Genomic DNA, 18,656 nt, shown 5'->3' with positions numbered 1-18,656 from the left:
AAATTACTAATTCAGGGCCAGCAACCCAACAACGGGTTGTCCGATTCATCTGAAAATTTCAGGGCAAATAGATCTTGAACTGATAAACAATTTTACCCCATGTCAGATTTGCTCTAAATGCTTTGGGTTTTGATTTATAAGCCAAAAACTGCATTTTACCCCATGTTCTATTTTTAGCCATGGCGGCCATCTTGGTTTGATGGCCGGGTCACCGGACACATTTTTCAAACTACTAACCCAAAAGATGATTGTGGCCAAGTTTGGATTAATTTGGCCCAGTAGTTTCAGAGGAGAAGATTTTTGTAAAATATTACTAAGATTTACGAAAAATGGTTAAAAATTGACTATAAAGGGCAATAACTCCTAAAGGGGTCAATTGACCATTTCAGTCAAGTTGACTTATTTGTAAATCTTACTTTGCTGAACATTATTGCTGTTTACTGTTTATCTCTATCTATAATAATATTCAAGATAATAACCAAAAACAGCAAAATTTCCCCTAAAATTACTAATTCAGGGGCAGCAACCCAACAACGGGTTATCCGATTCATCTGAAAATTTCAGGGCAGATAGATCTTCACCTGTTTAACAATTCTACCCCATGTCAGATTTGCTCTAAATGCTTTGGTTTTTGAGTTATAAGCCAAAAACTGCATTTTACCCCTATGTTCTATTTTTAGCCATGGCGGCCATCTTGGATGGTTGGCCGGGTCACCGGACACATTTTTTAAACTAGATACCCCAATGATGATTGTGGCCAAGTTTGGTTTAATTTGGACCAGTAGTTTCAGAGGAGAAGATTTTTGTAAAAGTTAACGACGACGACGGACGACGGACGACGGACGACGACGGACGACGACGGACGCCGGACGCCAAGTGATGAGAAAAGCTCACTTGGCCTTTTAGGCCAGGTGAGTTAAAAATGAAAAAGATACAGACGAGACAATCACAATCAATTGGTCGAAAAAGAACAGACAGTATAATAGCTGATCAAGACAAAAAGACAAAACATTAGGCCAAAAATTAGGCACTGACCAAAACGAACCCAACAAGGTTTAAACTTCAAAGTACAAGTGTTACCAATCGTGTTGATCATGCGTGTCAGATACTTAAATAACTGGTAAATGTCACGATTGAAAGTTTGTAGAAATTAATGACACCATAGTTTGTATGCAATTTAAATGATCGAGCAAGTAACAAACCTAATACAAGGCTAATCTTTTTTTATGGTGTTGAAAACTATATTATAGTTGATGTAATTATGAGTATTAGCATTTTATATAAAATAATGGCATGAAATTATATTTTTTTTCTCCGTGAACAAAGAGCATTGAGGTAATTAGAAACAATTTTGCCAAAATAATTTTCTGTAATCATCAAGTTAGTCTCTGTGTTGCTTGCTTGTCTCTGTGTTTATATTGATACAAAAGACATTTCTGCTAGTCGAACATTAATAAGTGACTGAAAGAAAAACCGAAAACATAACACGGTATAAAAGAATGTTATAATTCTACATTAACCGATTTTTATCTACCATAGATGACTAAACAAATTCGTTTGAGTATTTTGCAAACCGACTGTATCGGTCTCAAAGCATTGTCATAACCAGCAAATTACATGATAGGTGGTAATTGGTCAGTTTCAGTTACGAGATTTCCAAGTTAGTGGTCATTTCAAAGTAATAGGAACAACTCTCTTTGTTAAGCCTAGTGATTCTAAAATTCACCGATTTAAAATAAAGGCAACCTTTTCCATTCAGCATGTAAGAGCGTAATGGTAAGTTTCCAAGTTGACAACGTGTTGTCGGCCCAAACCAACCCAATCTTTCTGACATAACCCTGTGACTTCGGTGTGTAGAATGGGAAAATCTTGGAACCTCCGTAAAACAGAAGCAATTCTGATACTCTCCATTATTATTTTTATACAACGTTACAAAGACACAGCAAAGTATCAGTCAAAATATGACCGGTCTTTTTAAATCTACCTTCTGGACGTTAAATTATAATTAACATCGAAAATAAGATTGCCTTTACAACATAAAAACAAATTACAAACACATCACAAATGCATTGAACTGACAGGAACCAAACCGGCATGCTAATCATCTCAGTCTTAAAGTATGCTTCTTTGTGTGTATTTCTTGTGTGAATATTTCAATATTGACAACATCTTTGATGATTAAACAAAAAGATGTATGCCACAGCCGCCCACACCAAAACTTGGCAGAAATCTACAGTTTTATAGATAACGACAGATTATGGTAAAAACAGATGTACTGCTTCTTATCGTAATACAATTATCTTTGATCAGCATAAATTAAAGACAATAAATGAATAATAAGGATAATGGTAGTCATCTTTGGAAGAAGGCTATTATTCTATAATGCACAGACAGAACATCCCTAGAGATGCCTGAATTCAAAAACTGGTTGCCAGAATATTATACATAATAGATGTATATATCAAGAATATCATGATTTGTACTTGTAATTAACAAGAAAATCTAAGATAAAAAAACGTCATTTATTATGTATTACATCATCTGTCATGTAGTGTGTGAAGCCATTTACCAAACACGAGATACGCTACATACTCCACGATGCTGAGTCATATCTACAGCTATGAAATTATTTTTCTTGGCTGTGATTTTTTTCTTCAGTATAATCAAAATAATACACCACTTAAGAATGGTTGACTGATGACAGATGTAAAATCATACAACATTTTGTGCAAGTATGAAAACTATAATGAATGCAATTACAGAATATGTGTGGAATGAAAATAAAAAAAGTGTAGACGATATTTTGAACATAAAAACTGCAAAATAAGAAAGAAAAAAAAACAAAGGTTTACTTACACGTGCAGCCATAGAAGTTGTAGGTTTTTCCAAAAGATCCCATATTTTTGACCTCCATGCAGAACACTTTCCACTTCCAAAGTCTTCCTCATCTCTTTGTCTCAAACTCTCAGCTTCCTTTCTAATTTCCTCGTAAACATGTTCTTTCCTTTGATAATATTTATGTTGACAACAAGACTCTAAGTACAGTTCATCTATTCCCCAATATTCTAAATCCTCACTGAAAGACAATACGCACATTTCTTCCACTAGATGTAATTTTCCTGTTCTATAAAAATTTAAAATAGAAGCAAACGACCTTGGATGTCGATCAAAGAAATATTCATTATGAACTATTGAATAATCATCGCAGATTTCCATCAAACTTTCATGTGTATTACACAATTTCAATTTTCCAAGTCGTGTATGAGGCATTCTATCCAATGTTCTCCATAACACTTCATGTTTAACACCACCGACATTTAACACAACACGTTTAGAAATTTCCTTACTCCTTATTATAGCATTAGGGTCCGGGGGTCCACTTTCTATATAGGGATAATATGCTCCCGTACCAGCTTCTCCTGTCACCCCCATATCCGCAGCAATCTGCATCGATGTGATCGAGCTATTCGGTGGTAATGCAGACGTTGATAATGAATTTGGATTAGGTATTATTTTCACTTCTGGTTTTGATGTATCCCGCTGCCGTCGAGCTTGGTATTTGTTTGTGTTTACAGAACAACCCTGTGGCTCAAATGCAATAGAATCTCTTTTACATTTAGAATCGTAGTGTATCGAGGCGCTTCTTGATGATAGATTGCTTGTTCCGTCTGATTCACGCCCTTGTCCTGAGCTGGAAAATAAGCACGTCTTTGTTAATTATTTTTACATCGTTATTCCCAGAAATAATCAAGTATTAACTATAATGTACATTGCATGCAAAGAAATCAAATATACACCATGTTATTGACCGCTTGCACGCATAATCAGATACAACATAAAATGCACACTGGGACACCATATATTCTATCTTTATTCCACTGGGACACCATATATTCCATCTTTATTCCACTGGAAACACAAATTAAATGCACGTTCCCTACAGAACCTGCTTGTAAATGGATTATTTTGCCACTCCGTTCAATGTTAACTAATACAGATAAACTAAATAGATTACCGCATAACAAACCACTGATAGTAAGTAATAAAAATCAAACATTGATTTCCCTTCAACAGAAAATGGAGGGATTTAAAGAAGTCGCAAAGCAGATAAATTACAGTTCCGTAAGAAACAAAGTTGATATGTACAGTACATATTTGGTTTAGATTTTTCAGTTATTGTAAAAGAAAGTAATCAATATATTTTAACTGCTTTAATGATCCATTTACAAATATACAGCAAAATACGATCATCAGTAATGTATTATAGGCTTAATAATCAGAATTATAATTCACACACAGCTGATGAAAAAATGATACATTCTCCAAAGCCAAAACACATTTTCGTTTCAATAATACATGTATATGTATACTAAATCTCAAATATTGAACAGTTTACCAAAATGAGATATAGATTTGTAAAACTCTTGCATCTTGTCCAGAAATATGCTTTCTAGAAAAATGTATACTGATATGTGAATTTCGTCATAAATAAATAAATATATAATATTGTATATGATATGTGTGTATAAAAAATGTTATATACTTCTTTAATTTACCATTATCATTTGAGAACCCCAAGACAATATGTCGTAATTAACTGTTGTGGCTTCCTCTTAAACTAGAGATAATTTATTTATTTATTTATTGTTTATGACTGGATGAAATGACTTATATTAAGGGGTCAGATTTTTGGCTCTGACGTACACTTTCTCAGCAAAAATGTATAGTAGTCATTTTGCTTACATCTGGTTGTGAGAATAATAAAAAACATTGTACATCATTTTAACGAAATTGAGGCACTTGTCATTATGCAAACAACAATCAATCAATCCGTTAGCGAAATTGAACAACTTGGCTTAATGTAAACAACAATCAATCATTCAGTAAAATGACACTACATTGCTACATTGATACTGTATGATACCGATTTCCGGACACATGTTGATGTAATCTTACACCAAATACACACTCAACTGGTAATAATTCCAAAAAATCAAAATACAATGTATCGATAACATTAGGCAACATAACCACCGTTCATACCAAGGGAGGCAAAAAAAAAAACGATGACTTCTGATCTAACTTGAAGAACATTTCAACATAATTCCCGTTTATGGTAAGGGGGACAATTAAACGTTTAAACATGATCTAAAGACGTTGCAACGTTAATCCCGTGCTAGGTATGGTAAACAGTTAAACGATTACTTCTGATCCAAGTACATTGCAAAATATCTTCCTTTAACGATAAGAGGCAATCAAACGATTACTTCTGATCTAAGTACATTGCAAACTATCTTCTTTTCACGGTAAGAGACAATCAAACGATTACTTCTGATCTAATGACGTTGCAACATAACCCCCGTTCATTGTAAAGGATACGATTAAACGATTACTTCTTATCTATGACGTTGCAAATAACGTACCCCCTCAGACATTTGCTATAAAAATATATTTAAGGAATGACTGTAATATTGTTTCTCTCTATGAAAAAATAATTTATTTTTAGATGTAACGCGTCTTCTGATTGGCTGACGTTGTTTTGTTAAACAGCTCATAGACATAATTTAGTCATGTGACCATAACGTCATCAACGTTTTTTCATGGTTTTCTCAAGTTTGAAAGAAAGTGGTGCATACTGAATAACCCGTGTAGCAAGTTATTTAAAAATGTGCACCATGTTTTTGAGCATTTTCAAATAGACAAAAATAAATTTAAATTAATTTAAAAGGCGTGAATCATTAAAAACTATGAGCTAATAGACAAAACAAAATTCAGCCAACCAGAAGACGTTTTGACGTCCAAAATTAAATTATTTCAAAGGCACCAGGTTTTAAAATAAGTTCCATTAACATCTGCTTACCGTCTACGTTTCTTTATCTCGCTGAAAGTCTTTCACGTCTATTTGATCTTGTATTGGTTTCGTATTTTAGTTTTACCATATTTTTTTCTCAAAAGGACGAATGGATCATACTTAAGTTGTTTCCCCAATACAATAATAATAAAATGTACACTCAAATAAAGATATTTGGTTTCTCAGCCGTTTTGAAACATTATATATCGTTGTTCAAGCAGCATATACCTAAATGTACAATTCATAACACCAATGCCGTTTAATTGTGTTTATTTTGTTATAAAACAATACTTGAAACCTTAACCTTAATATCATATTGCTAAAAAAAGTTTTAAAGGGCAATACAAAATATTTTATATCATTCAAAGGGTGAAAAAAACCTGACCTATTTTTTTCACAAACGGTTTTCCTGTAATATTCTGGACTATATGAACTACGACTGCACGGTTTAGATAGTATAGTATTAAACTTAGTATAAATACTAAATAAAGCAAAGAGATAATTTCATTAAGAACTCCTTTTCAGTACCTGAATGTGATCTTCTATTCAATTGTTAGTTGTAATTTAGTTAGAGTTTAATTAAACAAAGCGAGCCTAATAAGGATAATACCGGAATAATTAATTTCAGATACCTGCCGAGTCCAGTAAAAGCCGTTACTCCGCGAACTGAAATTCAATATCGGCACAGTGTGATGATGTTATTACTTATAATTGTAATACACACGATTTATCGATTGTATCAACAAGGAAAACCGAGAATTAAACTATTTAAAGGAAAATCAATTTCATATGATATTTATTGTAAATAGAAATGTATCCGCTAACTTGTATTTGCTAATTTCTGCAAAATAAGGATGGCATAAATCAGAAAATTTAATCGTAGATTACAGTACAGGTCAATGGATTTATCGACTTTTTACACTACTGGTTGATAATGGTTGTAACGAATAGCTTCCTCGCTATGGGAAGATGGATTGAAAAAAGTGGTAAAACGAATACTAAACGACAGTTGTGAATATTCATAAAGATCGTATGTTGAACTTTCTAGTAGCTCCTATTCTCAATGAACAATGTCTAAGATGATTTCTCCAGGGACTATTTGTTTAAAATAATGTCAGATTTGACTTTAAGAAATATTACTATAGGGCCTAGATTCTAATTATAAAGAAATGAAATCCATTTCGTTAAGAACTGGTTTATAATTAGGGAACTGCTATAACTTTTCCCTCATACGCGTCATTTTTATTGGCAGATATGGAATAAGAAAAAAATACAGCAAATTCTTCTAAAAAACAACAATGTGATTTTTTTTTTTTTTTTACAGTATCTTGTTTCAATAGATAAGTTTCAAGATGTTGTATTTCAGAATTTGAGTAAATGGATAATTGGAAGAAAAATCACTACGTTCTTTGACATTTTTTGCTTAATATGTTTTCAAGAAAGTAGATTTCATGAAACAAAATTACTTTGTTTTTTTTTTAAGTGTTCTGCCGATAAAATAAAGCAGCGTTCCATTCCTTAGCCGTTGAACGTCTTTAGCTGTAGATTGGATCAAACAATTTTCATATGTCGTTCATGTATTTCGTTTACTTGATATTTGGTTTCAGTATTTATTTTTACCAATGCGACTCGCCTTTTTCAAAAATAATTCTATAAATAATTCAGTATAATCCCTGGAATGAGATAACATCGCCAATACTTGTCTAAGTAATAGCTATTGATCGGGGATTGGTCGGATTTCTTCCACAACTGATTAATTTCATTTTATCATATTAATATATGCATATTCATAATACAATGTTCTATAAATTACAAATATAAAGAAAATACAATCAATAATAGAAATTAAATGATTCACGTATATTCTTCAAGATTAAAAAAAACCAAACTTTAATGTTATTCCATAAGAAACCATTGCAATAATTTGTGCTGCTGAAAACATTAATTAATTTTAGCAAAATTTCTTCCTGTAGATCACCAATTAAAGGAAATGGCCACTTGATACATTTCGGAAGCAATTGAAATGGCCACTCGATACTTTTCGGAAGCATTCAAAAATTAAATATATAGCTTCGCTGCTTTTAAAACTGATCAATAATGTGGTCAAATTTAAAAGCGAAACTAAATAAACAAATAACAACATTATATGGACCAAAAGATTATCCTTTAACTGTTTAAAGGTGTATGAAATCAAACACTCAGTTTGGTATATAAAAATGTGCTCCATGTCATTCAGAACCTGGTCGTCCCAAATTCCGGTTGGCCACAATTTGTAGCTCTAACATGTAAGAGAACTTAAAAATTTGAGTTGAGAAATTAAAATATTTTAATTTGAGAGTGTTCTAATACCATTGAATTGTACTTTAGTAATATTTTCGCTAATATTGGAGCTAGCGCAACCAAAGTTTTGACGCAAGTGCTCTTTTTGTGAGTTTGCTGAGTTACTTCTCATTATGTAGTCTAATTGGGTTATTTCATTCAGTGATATAGTAAACTTTTACATCAAATATCTGGATCCTCCCCTACTATTTTAAGATCTGATGCCGCATTAATGAAACTATATTATTGACCTACCCCTCGTTGGCAACGGCACATGTTCCTACATGTAACATTTAGTTGTGGATTTGGACCACTTTTATCATTATGTCCTCTACAAGTTCCCTAGATCACAAAAGTCTACACTTATTCTTCCTGTTCAAGAAATGTTAAGTTTATGTCAAAATCAATACAATGATAAAATCTGGCCGATGATCATCCACTGTAAATAAACTCCAGACAATTCTTTAGAAAATGTCTTTTTCTTTGACTTCGAGATGACATATTGTAAAGAAGATGTCAAATGAAGATGACGTTACTGGGTTTACAGAACCATTCAATTGTTTACACAAGTAAAAAGTAATCTTATTAAGGAACCGTTTTAATCCATCAAACAGAACTAGAGCATTTTTACGGCGAATCGTGTCATAATATGTTCCTTCTCTCATAGATAATATCACAAATCCTAGTTTCCTATACGATTCCATAGTCATGGTAATATATTAAGTCATGTGATTCTGCCATTGTTGAAACAGCAAACAACGAGTCCTTATGCTCATTGATAAACATGGTATTTAGTTAATCCCAACAGACACCAAGTTGAAAATCTGTTTTATCACAAAAGCAACTACTGTTTGCTTAGAAAATTGTCAACATATTGATTCAGGCGACAGGCTCGTATCAACAGTAATTTGTTTGCAGATAGCAGCACATGTACCTTAGTCTCGTGCGAGTAACACGGTAGTTCACCAGGTGCCAAACACAGCAAGAATAAACGACACTATTGCTGATTTCTTTTTATGGAAATGTTGATCCGCAGCATGGTCATCCTTTTAACTTGTCTTCTGCTTCGTATTGATTTTGAAAGAGCTGTCGTCTGCTAGCGTATACATATAATTATTGTCAACTATTGTGACACGAACTATTTACATACGTAGATGATGATAGCTCGTTTATTATTTATAAATCGTTATTAGAAATGTATGAAGTCAGGAAGCTGCATAACTATAAGCCCATACTGATTGTATCAATTATTCCGAGCGATTGCATCGCGATATTTTACACACTGATAGTCGCCATTAGCCGTTTTCGTTCCACTTACAAATTTGTTTCAATTCTGTTACACCTGACTTTGAATGGCGAAGATGTTGGATCGATATAAAACATTTCTTATATATGTATTTGATAGGCAAATATAAAATCTTAAAGATTTGCTGCTAAAAAAAATGTAGTTACAAGAAGAAAGTGTGCTGTATTGATGGTAAACATGATGTCATTATTTGTTGCTGTTAACGGTGAGTAAAATGAGTAGCGCTAGTCTTACAGTATATAAATTATGGACACTTTTGTAAGCGGTCCTTAATATCTCTAAATATATTTTAAGATATGCAATGCTATGAAGGATAAGCTATGATAATGAAATAAAACGCCCTTGATTTGATATTCTTAATTAAAATTTGGGGAAAATGTAGTCGCTTACTAACCAAAGATATGGGTTCCTTTATCGGATTATACACAAGCTATATTATAACAAAGTCCAAAAATGAAAACTAACGAAGATACAACCACTAATTTTAAACAAGGAGGAGTTCTAGTAATCAAATATAGATCATGCCCGCAACAACAGTGAGATTATGAACTTTGTTTAGTGGTCAAAAGCATTCCATTTCAATATATTAAAAAATGAATCATTAAGATTTCAATTAATTTACTACGTATCAAACATTTATAGTTGATGTCTCAGTTTCAGTTTGTAACCCGGATTTGTTTTCTCTTAATCGATTTATGAATTTTGAACAGCGGTGCACTACTGTTGCCTTTATTTACTATTGGCAAAGTTCTGGTACCATGTAATTAACTGTATATGGATTGAGAACTAGCACATTTGCAATAAGGAGGTTTCAACTGGAGGTTCCGACTTGTTTATAATTGACACATATGGCCATACAGTTATCATATTTGAATGGAACAGAGCGATCTTTAAACTATGGGGGTATTTTCAATTGCACTAATTTATGATGAAGGGTATTGCCTAAATTGATGTCATCGAGACATATGTTGCCAAAAGAAATAATCTTTAGATAAGGTTGTTTCTCATTTTCCAATGCGACATGACATTTTATGATTTGTATTCGTTTGAATGGTGATTTGTAACAGTGGTTTTCAGACATAACTTTAACAGAACATGTTTTCGTGTGGATGTTGGCAGGTGAATAATGTTAATGTGACGTGCGTTTCGTCACCATAAGACTCATCAATGACACTCAGATCAAAATAGTTATAAAGGCAAATAAGTATAAAGTTGAAGAGTATTCAGGACCAAAATTGCAAAAAGTTGTGCCAGATACGGCTAAGGTAATCTATTATTTGATAAGAAAATCCTTAGTTTTTCGAAAAATTCAAAGTTTTGTTACTGGAAATTAAAAAAAAAAAAATACCTTATAATTGATATTCATGTCAACACCGAAGTGCTGACTACTGAGCTGGTGACACTCTCGGGGACGAAACGTCCACCAGCAGTGGTATCGACCCAGTGTTGTAAATAGTTATCAAAGGTACCAGGTTTATAATTTAGTACGTCAGACGTCTACATAATAACATCATGATCAGAAGGTGATGTATATTGTTGATACACATTGGTTGACAGTTATGGAATGTCTGTTTCACAGTAGACAACAATGTTCCTATTGATGTCACCACAATCCTTTTTCCTCGATTGTTACATTTTCAAAGATACTAATCACCGAGTTTATATTAACACGAGACACACGACGGGTGCCAGATGTGAAACAAGATATGCCTACTCTATCCCAGGATTTCGGTGGGGTTCAAGTTGCACAGTATTCAATTTATTATGTTGTGTTTTTATGGAGCACCTATGATCATCCCAGGATTTCGGTGGGGTTCAAGTTGCACAGTATTCAGTTTATTATGTTGTGTTTTATGGAGTTCCTATGATCATCCCAGGATTTCGGTGGGGTTCAAGTTGCACAGTCTTCAGTTTATTATGTTGTGTTTTTATGGAGCACCTATGATCATCCCAGGATTTCGGTTGGGTTCAAGTTGCACAGTATTCAGTTTATTATGTTGTGTTTTATGGAGCACCTATGATCATCCTAGTATTTCGGTTGGGTTCAAGTTGCACAGTACTCAGTTTATTATGTTGTGTTTTATGGAGCACCTATGATCATCCTAGGATTTCGGTTGGATTCAAGTTGCAAAGTATTCAGTTAATTATGTTGTGTTTTATGGAGCACATATGATCATCCTAGGATTTCGGTGGGGTTCAAGTTGCACAATATTCAGTTTATTATGTTGTGTTTTATGGAGCACCTATAATCATCCCAGGATTTCGGTGGGGTTCAAGTTGCACAGTATTCAGTTTATTATGTTGTGTTTTTATGGAGCACCTATGATCATCCCAGGATTTCGGTGGGTTCAAGTTTCAAAGTATTCAGTTTATTATGCTGTGTTTTATGGAGCACCTATGATCATCCCAGGATTTCGGTGGGGTTGAAGTTGCACAGTATTCATTTTATTATGTTGTGTTTTGTAAAAGAGGGACGAAAGATACCAAAGGGACAGTCAAACTCATAAATCTAAAACAAACTGACAATGCCATGGCTAAAAATGAAAAGGACAAACAAACAACAGCACACATGACACAACATAGAAAACTAAAGAATAAACAACACAAACCCCACCAAAAAACTAGGGGTGATCTCAGGTGCTCCGGAAGGGTAAGCAGATCCTGCTCCACATGAGGCACCCGTCGTGTTGCTTATGTGCTAACAAATCCGGTAAATAGTCTAATTCGGTACGTCACATTAATGAAAGGGAAGAGGATTGAAGTTACGACGAAAGGAACATATCCGATATCATTTGTGAAACAGTTATTCCATAACGGTCAATCAACTCGTAATGGCGTCCGTAAAATTTACGAAGGGATGATTTCAACTTCAACATTTGGAACTCTTGGTTTAATAGCTTCCTTGTGAGCAGCAACCCTCTATCAAGAAAATCATGATAGGAAATGCAAGCACGGGAATATCGTATCAATTGGGAGATATATACCCCGTATGCAGGTGCTGCTTGAATGTTGCTACTTAGAAATGGAAAGTTCACAATTGGAAAGCTGAAATTATCTCTTATGTAGTAAAGTTTTGTTTTCAACCGACCCTCATTGTCAATTTCAAATGTAAGTCAAGATATGAGGCCGACTTAACTGTATCTGTAGTATCCTAACTGTTTGTTGTCTTTTGATTTTTTTTTGTATTTGTAATTATCCTTATACTCGTGGTTTTCAATTTTGCATGTGTACAATAATTAAAAAAGTCTTTATGATATTTTAATAATGAAAATCGAATCCGATCCAAGTTTAACAACTTAGTAACATCTTCATTTATGATTTTGTATAGTAAAATGTCAGTCATATACATATACTATTCTGGTTGTCAAAACCAATTTTGTTGGCCAACCTATCGTTCAGATTTTATAAAACAGAGAGGCAACACTTAATAATCAATTATAAATTATCTATTCTGCTTTCATTGCCAATTAATGACCAAACTGTCTGTTTTTGACTGATTAACATTTCATATATCTTTGCTACAACAAAAAAATGAACAAACAATTCATGTTCATAATGTTAGCATAGCCATTTCAACAGGATAACTTTGATTGAGTTTCTATATTTACAAAATAAATTTAATCACTATGTATTTATTGTCTGTTCTGCTCGTAAAATGAGCAATATGACAAGTTACACTTTGAAAAAAACACTACTCACCCTAATGGGGTCTTAAACCCGGTTTCTGGTGCGGTTAAATTCGTGTTTCTCGATCTTGCGTTTTGTGGACTCTTTTATTTCAGGTCGATAATTAACTTTCAAACATGTTGTTGTCTATGTTTCTCGGGGTGGGGGGGGGGTGGGGGGGTGGGGGGGGGGGGCACATATAGGTCATCTATATTTAAACTGTTCTTCTTGTTATAAATTTTCTTTTAACAACTTTTAAGGTTATAATTGAATACATACACACGATAATTGGTTACAATTAGAGAAATTTAGATAACCAAGGCTTCATTTTACTGTGTAGATTGAACTCCCTTTTAAAGGTACGTATTATCATAACATTTTACGGGTTTTATTTAGATGATGATATTTTTACTTTTTATGAGATTCCATTCATTCTTACTTTGCAGTTATAAAATTGTGGAAATAATCGCATATTAAGGAATCTTTGTCATTTTATGCAAAGCTCTTATTTCATGTCCGGATTTTCATATATTTTAAATCTTTGTTATGTTTGATCAGCTCTTCAATGTTTGAATAAGGTAGTAGATTCTCAAATATTTTAGGGAAGAAAATGAAGCAAACAGTTAAACCTGTCATCACTGAAGAAATATCAATGTCAAAGATGCGCATCTGGTGCTGTAAATAAAATGACAAAAACAAACTCAAAAATTCAAATAGGAAATAGCAAATCAAAAGCTCAAACACATCACATGCAGTGGCGGATCCAGAAATTTTCATAAGTGGGTGCCCACTGACTGACCTAAGAGGGGGCCCGCTCCAGTCACGCTTCAATGATTCCCTATATAAGCAACCAAATTTTTTCAATAAAAGGTGGGACCCGGGCCCCCTGCCCCCCCTTAAATCCGCCTCTGACATTAATGGCAAATAACTGTCATATTCCTAAATTGGTACATGCATTTCCATATGTAGAACATTAAAAACTTTTTAAATGTGAATGTCTAAGATTTGTTGATTTTTATATAAAAAATAATAGAAGAAAATGACAGAAATTGACAGAAAACGATAGTTAAAAATAATTCAACCGGACAAAACCATAGTCAGAAAGACAACCAGTCCACAAAACACTAACCAGAAAACCGAAGATTAAGTAACTCAAACACAATTAAAACCCGTCCACGTTGATGAGCGTAGGTGTTCATTGTGTTTGAACCCATAATTATATTAAAATACATTTAATATCTTTTGAAAGTTCTCTTAAAAATCATTTTAGGAGGAGTTGCAGATATAAAGTTCAGATGGACGAAAATAATAGTAAGATATATGTCTGATTTAAACGTTATTTTCTATTTTTACTATTCTTGAATATTTTGCACGAAGGACACTAAATAGCAAGAATTTTGGAATGGAAATTACAAATGATTATACTTCAAAACGTACAAATATTATCACCGTATATCTAACACTTAAAAAGTCACAGATTATTGAAGCATCGTAATTTTCAGTACATCAATTTCCTTTACTTAGTGTTACAAGTAGAAAAAAGTATAATCACGAGAAAACTGAACTCCGGGGAAAGTTTAAAGCGGAAATTCCCTAATCAAATGGTAAAATCAAACGCTCAAACACATCAAACGAAAGGATAACAACTGTTATATTCCTGACTGGAACGACAATAATTCGCTTCTATCTTCCTACCCCAAAATGTAAAAGCTTTTCAGCTGACAAAATGAGAAAGCATTATGCAGTCAACAACTTCACGGAATTACACATTATAAGTATTATTCCCACATTAATGATTCGACATTGCTTGAGAAGTAGCGCACGGAAGAAAAAGCAATCGTTGTTGATAATACTTAATTCCTCAGGTGATTTTCCTTACTTGGGAAAAGCCTTAATTCAAAAATTACCATTGCAAGGTTATAACGATGATCGACTTCACAAAATCTCTACACTCTACAGTGAAATTTATGATCACAGTTTGTTCGAATTCTCTACAACTCGATCTAAATTTAAACTGTTGAAGATAAATTATGTTCATTCTTGTCAGTCTTGCAGTTTTATATGTTTTGTCATGTTGTTTGATTTGAAATTTGCTACTAGCATTAAATTTGACATTGGAATTGGGTAACAGTGGTTGCAACACAACATGATATACTAACTCTACTGACGCGTCTGATTTCTCACTCTTTGGAGATCAAACTATTCCAATGGTTTTTGTTTATCTCTTGACTGTTTTATGGATGGGTTTATGCGATATTAATTGAAAATCGCTATATGCTCTTTGAATCTAGTGTCATAAAACACTCTTTGTATGGTACTACAAATGTCAATTTATTCATGTTGCTTACAACTCTAAAGTATTGATCTTATGAAGTCACCCGTTCCAGTCACTCTGTTTAGTAACGTAGTGATTTGACTTTACTTCTTAGACACATTGATTTCCGTCAGCTGACCAATGACTACTGTTTTATTATTAAATTACGTTTAGGTATACCCGATTACTACAATATCTCTATACTATACTGATGAACACAAAATACATTTCTACCTATTGATTGACCAGTGAACTCCATTATTTCTGTCTATTTAGATATGATTATTTGATAAACGGAAGTGTAAGGCGACACCAGATGGTTCTTTTTGTCCTCTGTTATGGAGAAATGACGATTAAACCTGACATATCATCGATAAAACTATTTTTTTTCCAATAGCTATAGTTGTTTTGAAAAAACTTCATTCATGAATTAGTTTGCAGGTACTTAGTCATTATTGCATGGTTATTTTTTGGTATCAGTATTTCAAAAGTAAGCCGCAGCTATACAAATATTGTCTAAATAAGGGCAACAGTAGTATACCGCTGTTCAAACTCTGATAAACTTGAGTAATTATTATATAACTGAATCATTTAGAGCACTCTATTATTCCAAATGAGACTTATTTTTTAAAACAAGACCTTTATTCTTTTGGTAAGTGTGACTAAATTTTGCACTTTAAGAGATCTGCTCGTGGAATCTACGTCTCAAACTACATATGCTTTATAATGTTTATAAACTCAAAATAATGGACATATTGTTTATTCACTAAATTAATTATAAATTTCTAACTTATCGTCCATATTTACACTTGTTTGGGTTTTTTTTTTGTTTTTTTTTTTTATTTTATTTTTAGCATTTAGCATATACCTTTACACACATATAATTTAAGCTGCTCCTACGTGTAGGAACGTGATTTAAAATTCATTTCAAACGTAGAGATACCACGATTTCGAGTTTGTAAAAATATGATGTTATGATTTTTTTTTTTTTAGATTTCTTGTTTCTAAAATATTTAGATCAGAAAATGTAATATTATTCAGAAAATGGATCTATACTATTAAACGAGAAGACCTCATTTTGTGTGTCGCATCTCTTCCTTCCACAATAAATTAATCATCTTGCCTCTGTGTTCTATAGGTAACATGCATAGTCGCATTTGCCATCCATTGTTATGATTATTCAGATTGAGTTATTTTGGGAGAAAAACAGCAAAATAGGTGTCCTGATATTGTTTCCGTATTCAGACTGGCTTTTAGTCATAGATAAGACTTCCGGTTTTAAACATGCATCGTATGATATATTACAAAAATGAAAAATAAATAAGCCAATCAGAGCGTTCTCCATTTCATGGTTTTTAGATTGCAAGAACCACAACTATTATACCTCCTTAGAGACAATTATTTTTCGCGTTTATCCACATGTAAACTACGATTATACTACTATAATATATAGAGACTCTGTGTTCTGTCTACTGTTTTCTTTGAAATATTTAGTATCTAAGGGGTTATACATGTACCAGTTGCATATATATTGAAATAAGTAAAGTAAGTATATACGTATGAAAAATAAATAAGCCAATCAGAGCGTTCTCCATATCATGGTTTTTAGGTTGCATGAACCACAACTATTATAACTCCTTAGAGACAATTATTTATCGCGTTTATCCACATGTAAACTACGATTATACTACTATTATATATAGAGACTCTCTGTATTCTGTCTACTGTTTTCTTTGAAATATTTAGTATCTAAGGGGTCATACATGTACCAGTTAAATATATATTGAAATAAGTAAAACATGTGGAAACAAGAATGTGTCCATAGTATACGGATTCCACACCGACACTATCATTTTTTATGTTCAGTGGACCGTGAAATGGGGTAAAATCTCTAATTTGGCATTAAAATTAGAAAGATCATATCATAGGGAACATATTTACACTACATTTTGAGTTGGACTACAACTTCATCCAAAAACTACCTCGACAAAAACTTTAACCTGAACCGGGACAGACGGACGGACGGACGGACGGACGGACGAAGGAACGGACGGACGAACGGACGCACAGACTATAAATCATAATGCCCATAAATGGAGCATAAAAAAATATTGTTGAAAGTGAAAGTAGTGATTTGGCCAAAATGAAAGTAGGGCAGAGATTAGAGGGAGGCAGGACTTGTTCGGGACGTCGGGATCGGGTGTTTTTAAACTCGGGATTTCAGGATTGATTCTTTTTTCGAATTTTGGGATGTCGGGATATGAATTTCGTTAAAATACGCATTACGGGATTTCATGTTTTTAAGCCCCGGATTTCGGGATCAGGGCCCTCCGACCACCCCTCAAATCAGCCATAGTCATTTATACAAGATTCAAATCCTACCATTGGCATGTTAATAAAGATCTCAAAAAGAAAAGCACTGATGGATTGTCCTAGAAACATATTTTATTAGAATAATAATGGTCTATAAGCAGTTTCATTTATTTCATGTTTGAAGCGGTGCAAAGTTTTAATTTAATTTGACTTTTACCAAAAAAATGCATTGTAGCAAATTTAAGGGGAAGAAAAATTGTGATATAAGGCCAGAAATACGAACATAATTTAATTTGATAGAAAGGAAACAAATAACGGACTTTTGAAAAAAGGGAGACGGCTTTTGATACCTTAAACAAATGTTATATGAAATTCTCCAGACATAATATCTTTTACAAAAATTCATCCTACAACATTTTACAAGCTGTATATGCCCGCGATTTATCGGGTGTGTTCTAGTATTATTTAAACTGCTTCGGTATATCTGTGGTTTCTCTAGACTAACGTTAAATGACAACATATTGTAATTTAGACACAAACAAGAATGTGTCCAAAGTACACGGATGCCCCACTCGCACTATCCTTTTCCATGTTCCATGGACCGTGAAATTGGGTAATTATCTAATTTGGCATTAAAATTAGAAAGATCATATCATAAGCAACAAGTGTACTAAGTTTCAAGTTGATTGGACTTCAGCTTCATCAAAAACTACCTTGACCAAAAACTTTAACCTGGACGGACGAACGGAACCACAGACGGACGGACGTACGAACGGAGCCACAGACCAGAAAACATAATGCCCCTCTACTATCGTAGGTGGGGCATAAAAAGCGTTAGTCAAATACTATTATGTGTATCTACCATACACGAATAGATGTTTTTTCAC

The 18,656-nt window shown here is 33.3% G+C and overlaps 1 protein-coding gene across 8 annotated transcripts in view; it reads right to left on the bottom strand.

The window, feature by feature from the left end:
- The window catches only part of LOC143052806 (potassium voltage-gated channel protein Shab-like), a 127,956-nt gene that overhangs the window by 41,488 nt on the left and 67,812 nt on the right, over nucleotides 1-18,656 (bottom strand). For all 8 annotated transcript variants that reach the window (XM_076225945.1, XM_076225926.1, XM_076225940.1 and 5 more), the window contains exon 3: nucleotides 2,857-3,691. In XM_076225945.1, the coding sequence (XP_076082060.1) occupies nucleotides 2,857-3,691 (835 nt within the window). The remainder of the gene's footprint in view (nucleotides 1-2,856; nucleotides 3,692-18,656) is intronic.

The sequence above is a fragment of the Mytilus galloprovincialis genome, chromosome 1 (assembly GCF_965363235.1).
Source record: "Mytilus galloprovincialis chromosome 1, xbMytGall1.hap1.1, whole genome shotgun sequence".
Classification (NCBI taxonomy): Eukaryota; Metazoa; Mollusca; class Bivalvia; order Mytilida; family Mytilidae; genus Mytilus; species Mytilus galloprovincialis.
Note: the sequence above shows the minus strand (reverse complement) of the source record. Positions and strands in the feature narration are given on the sequence as shown.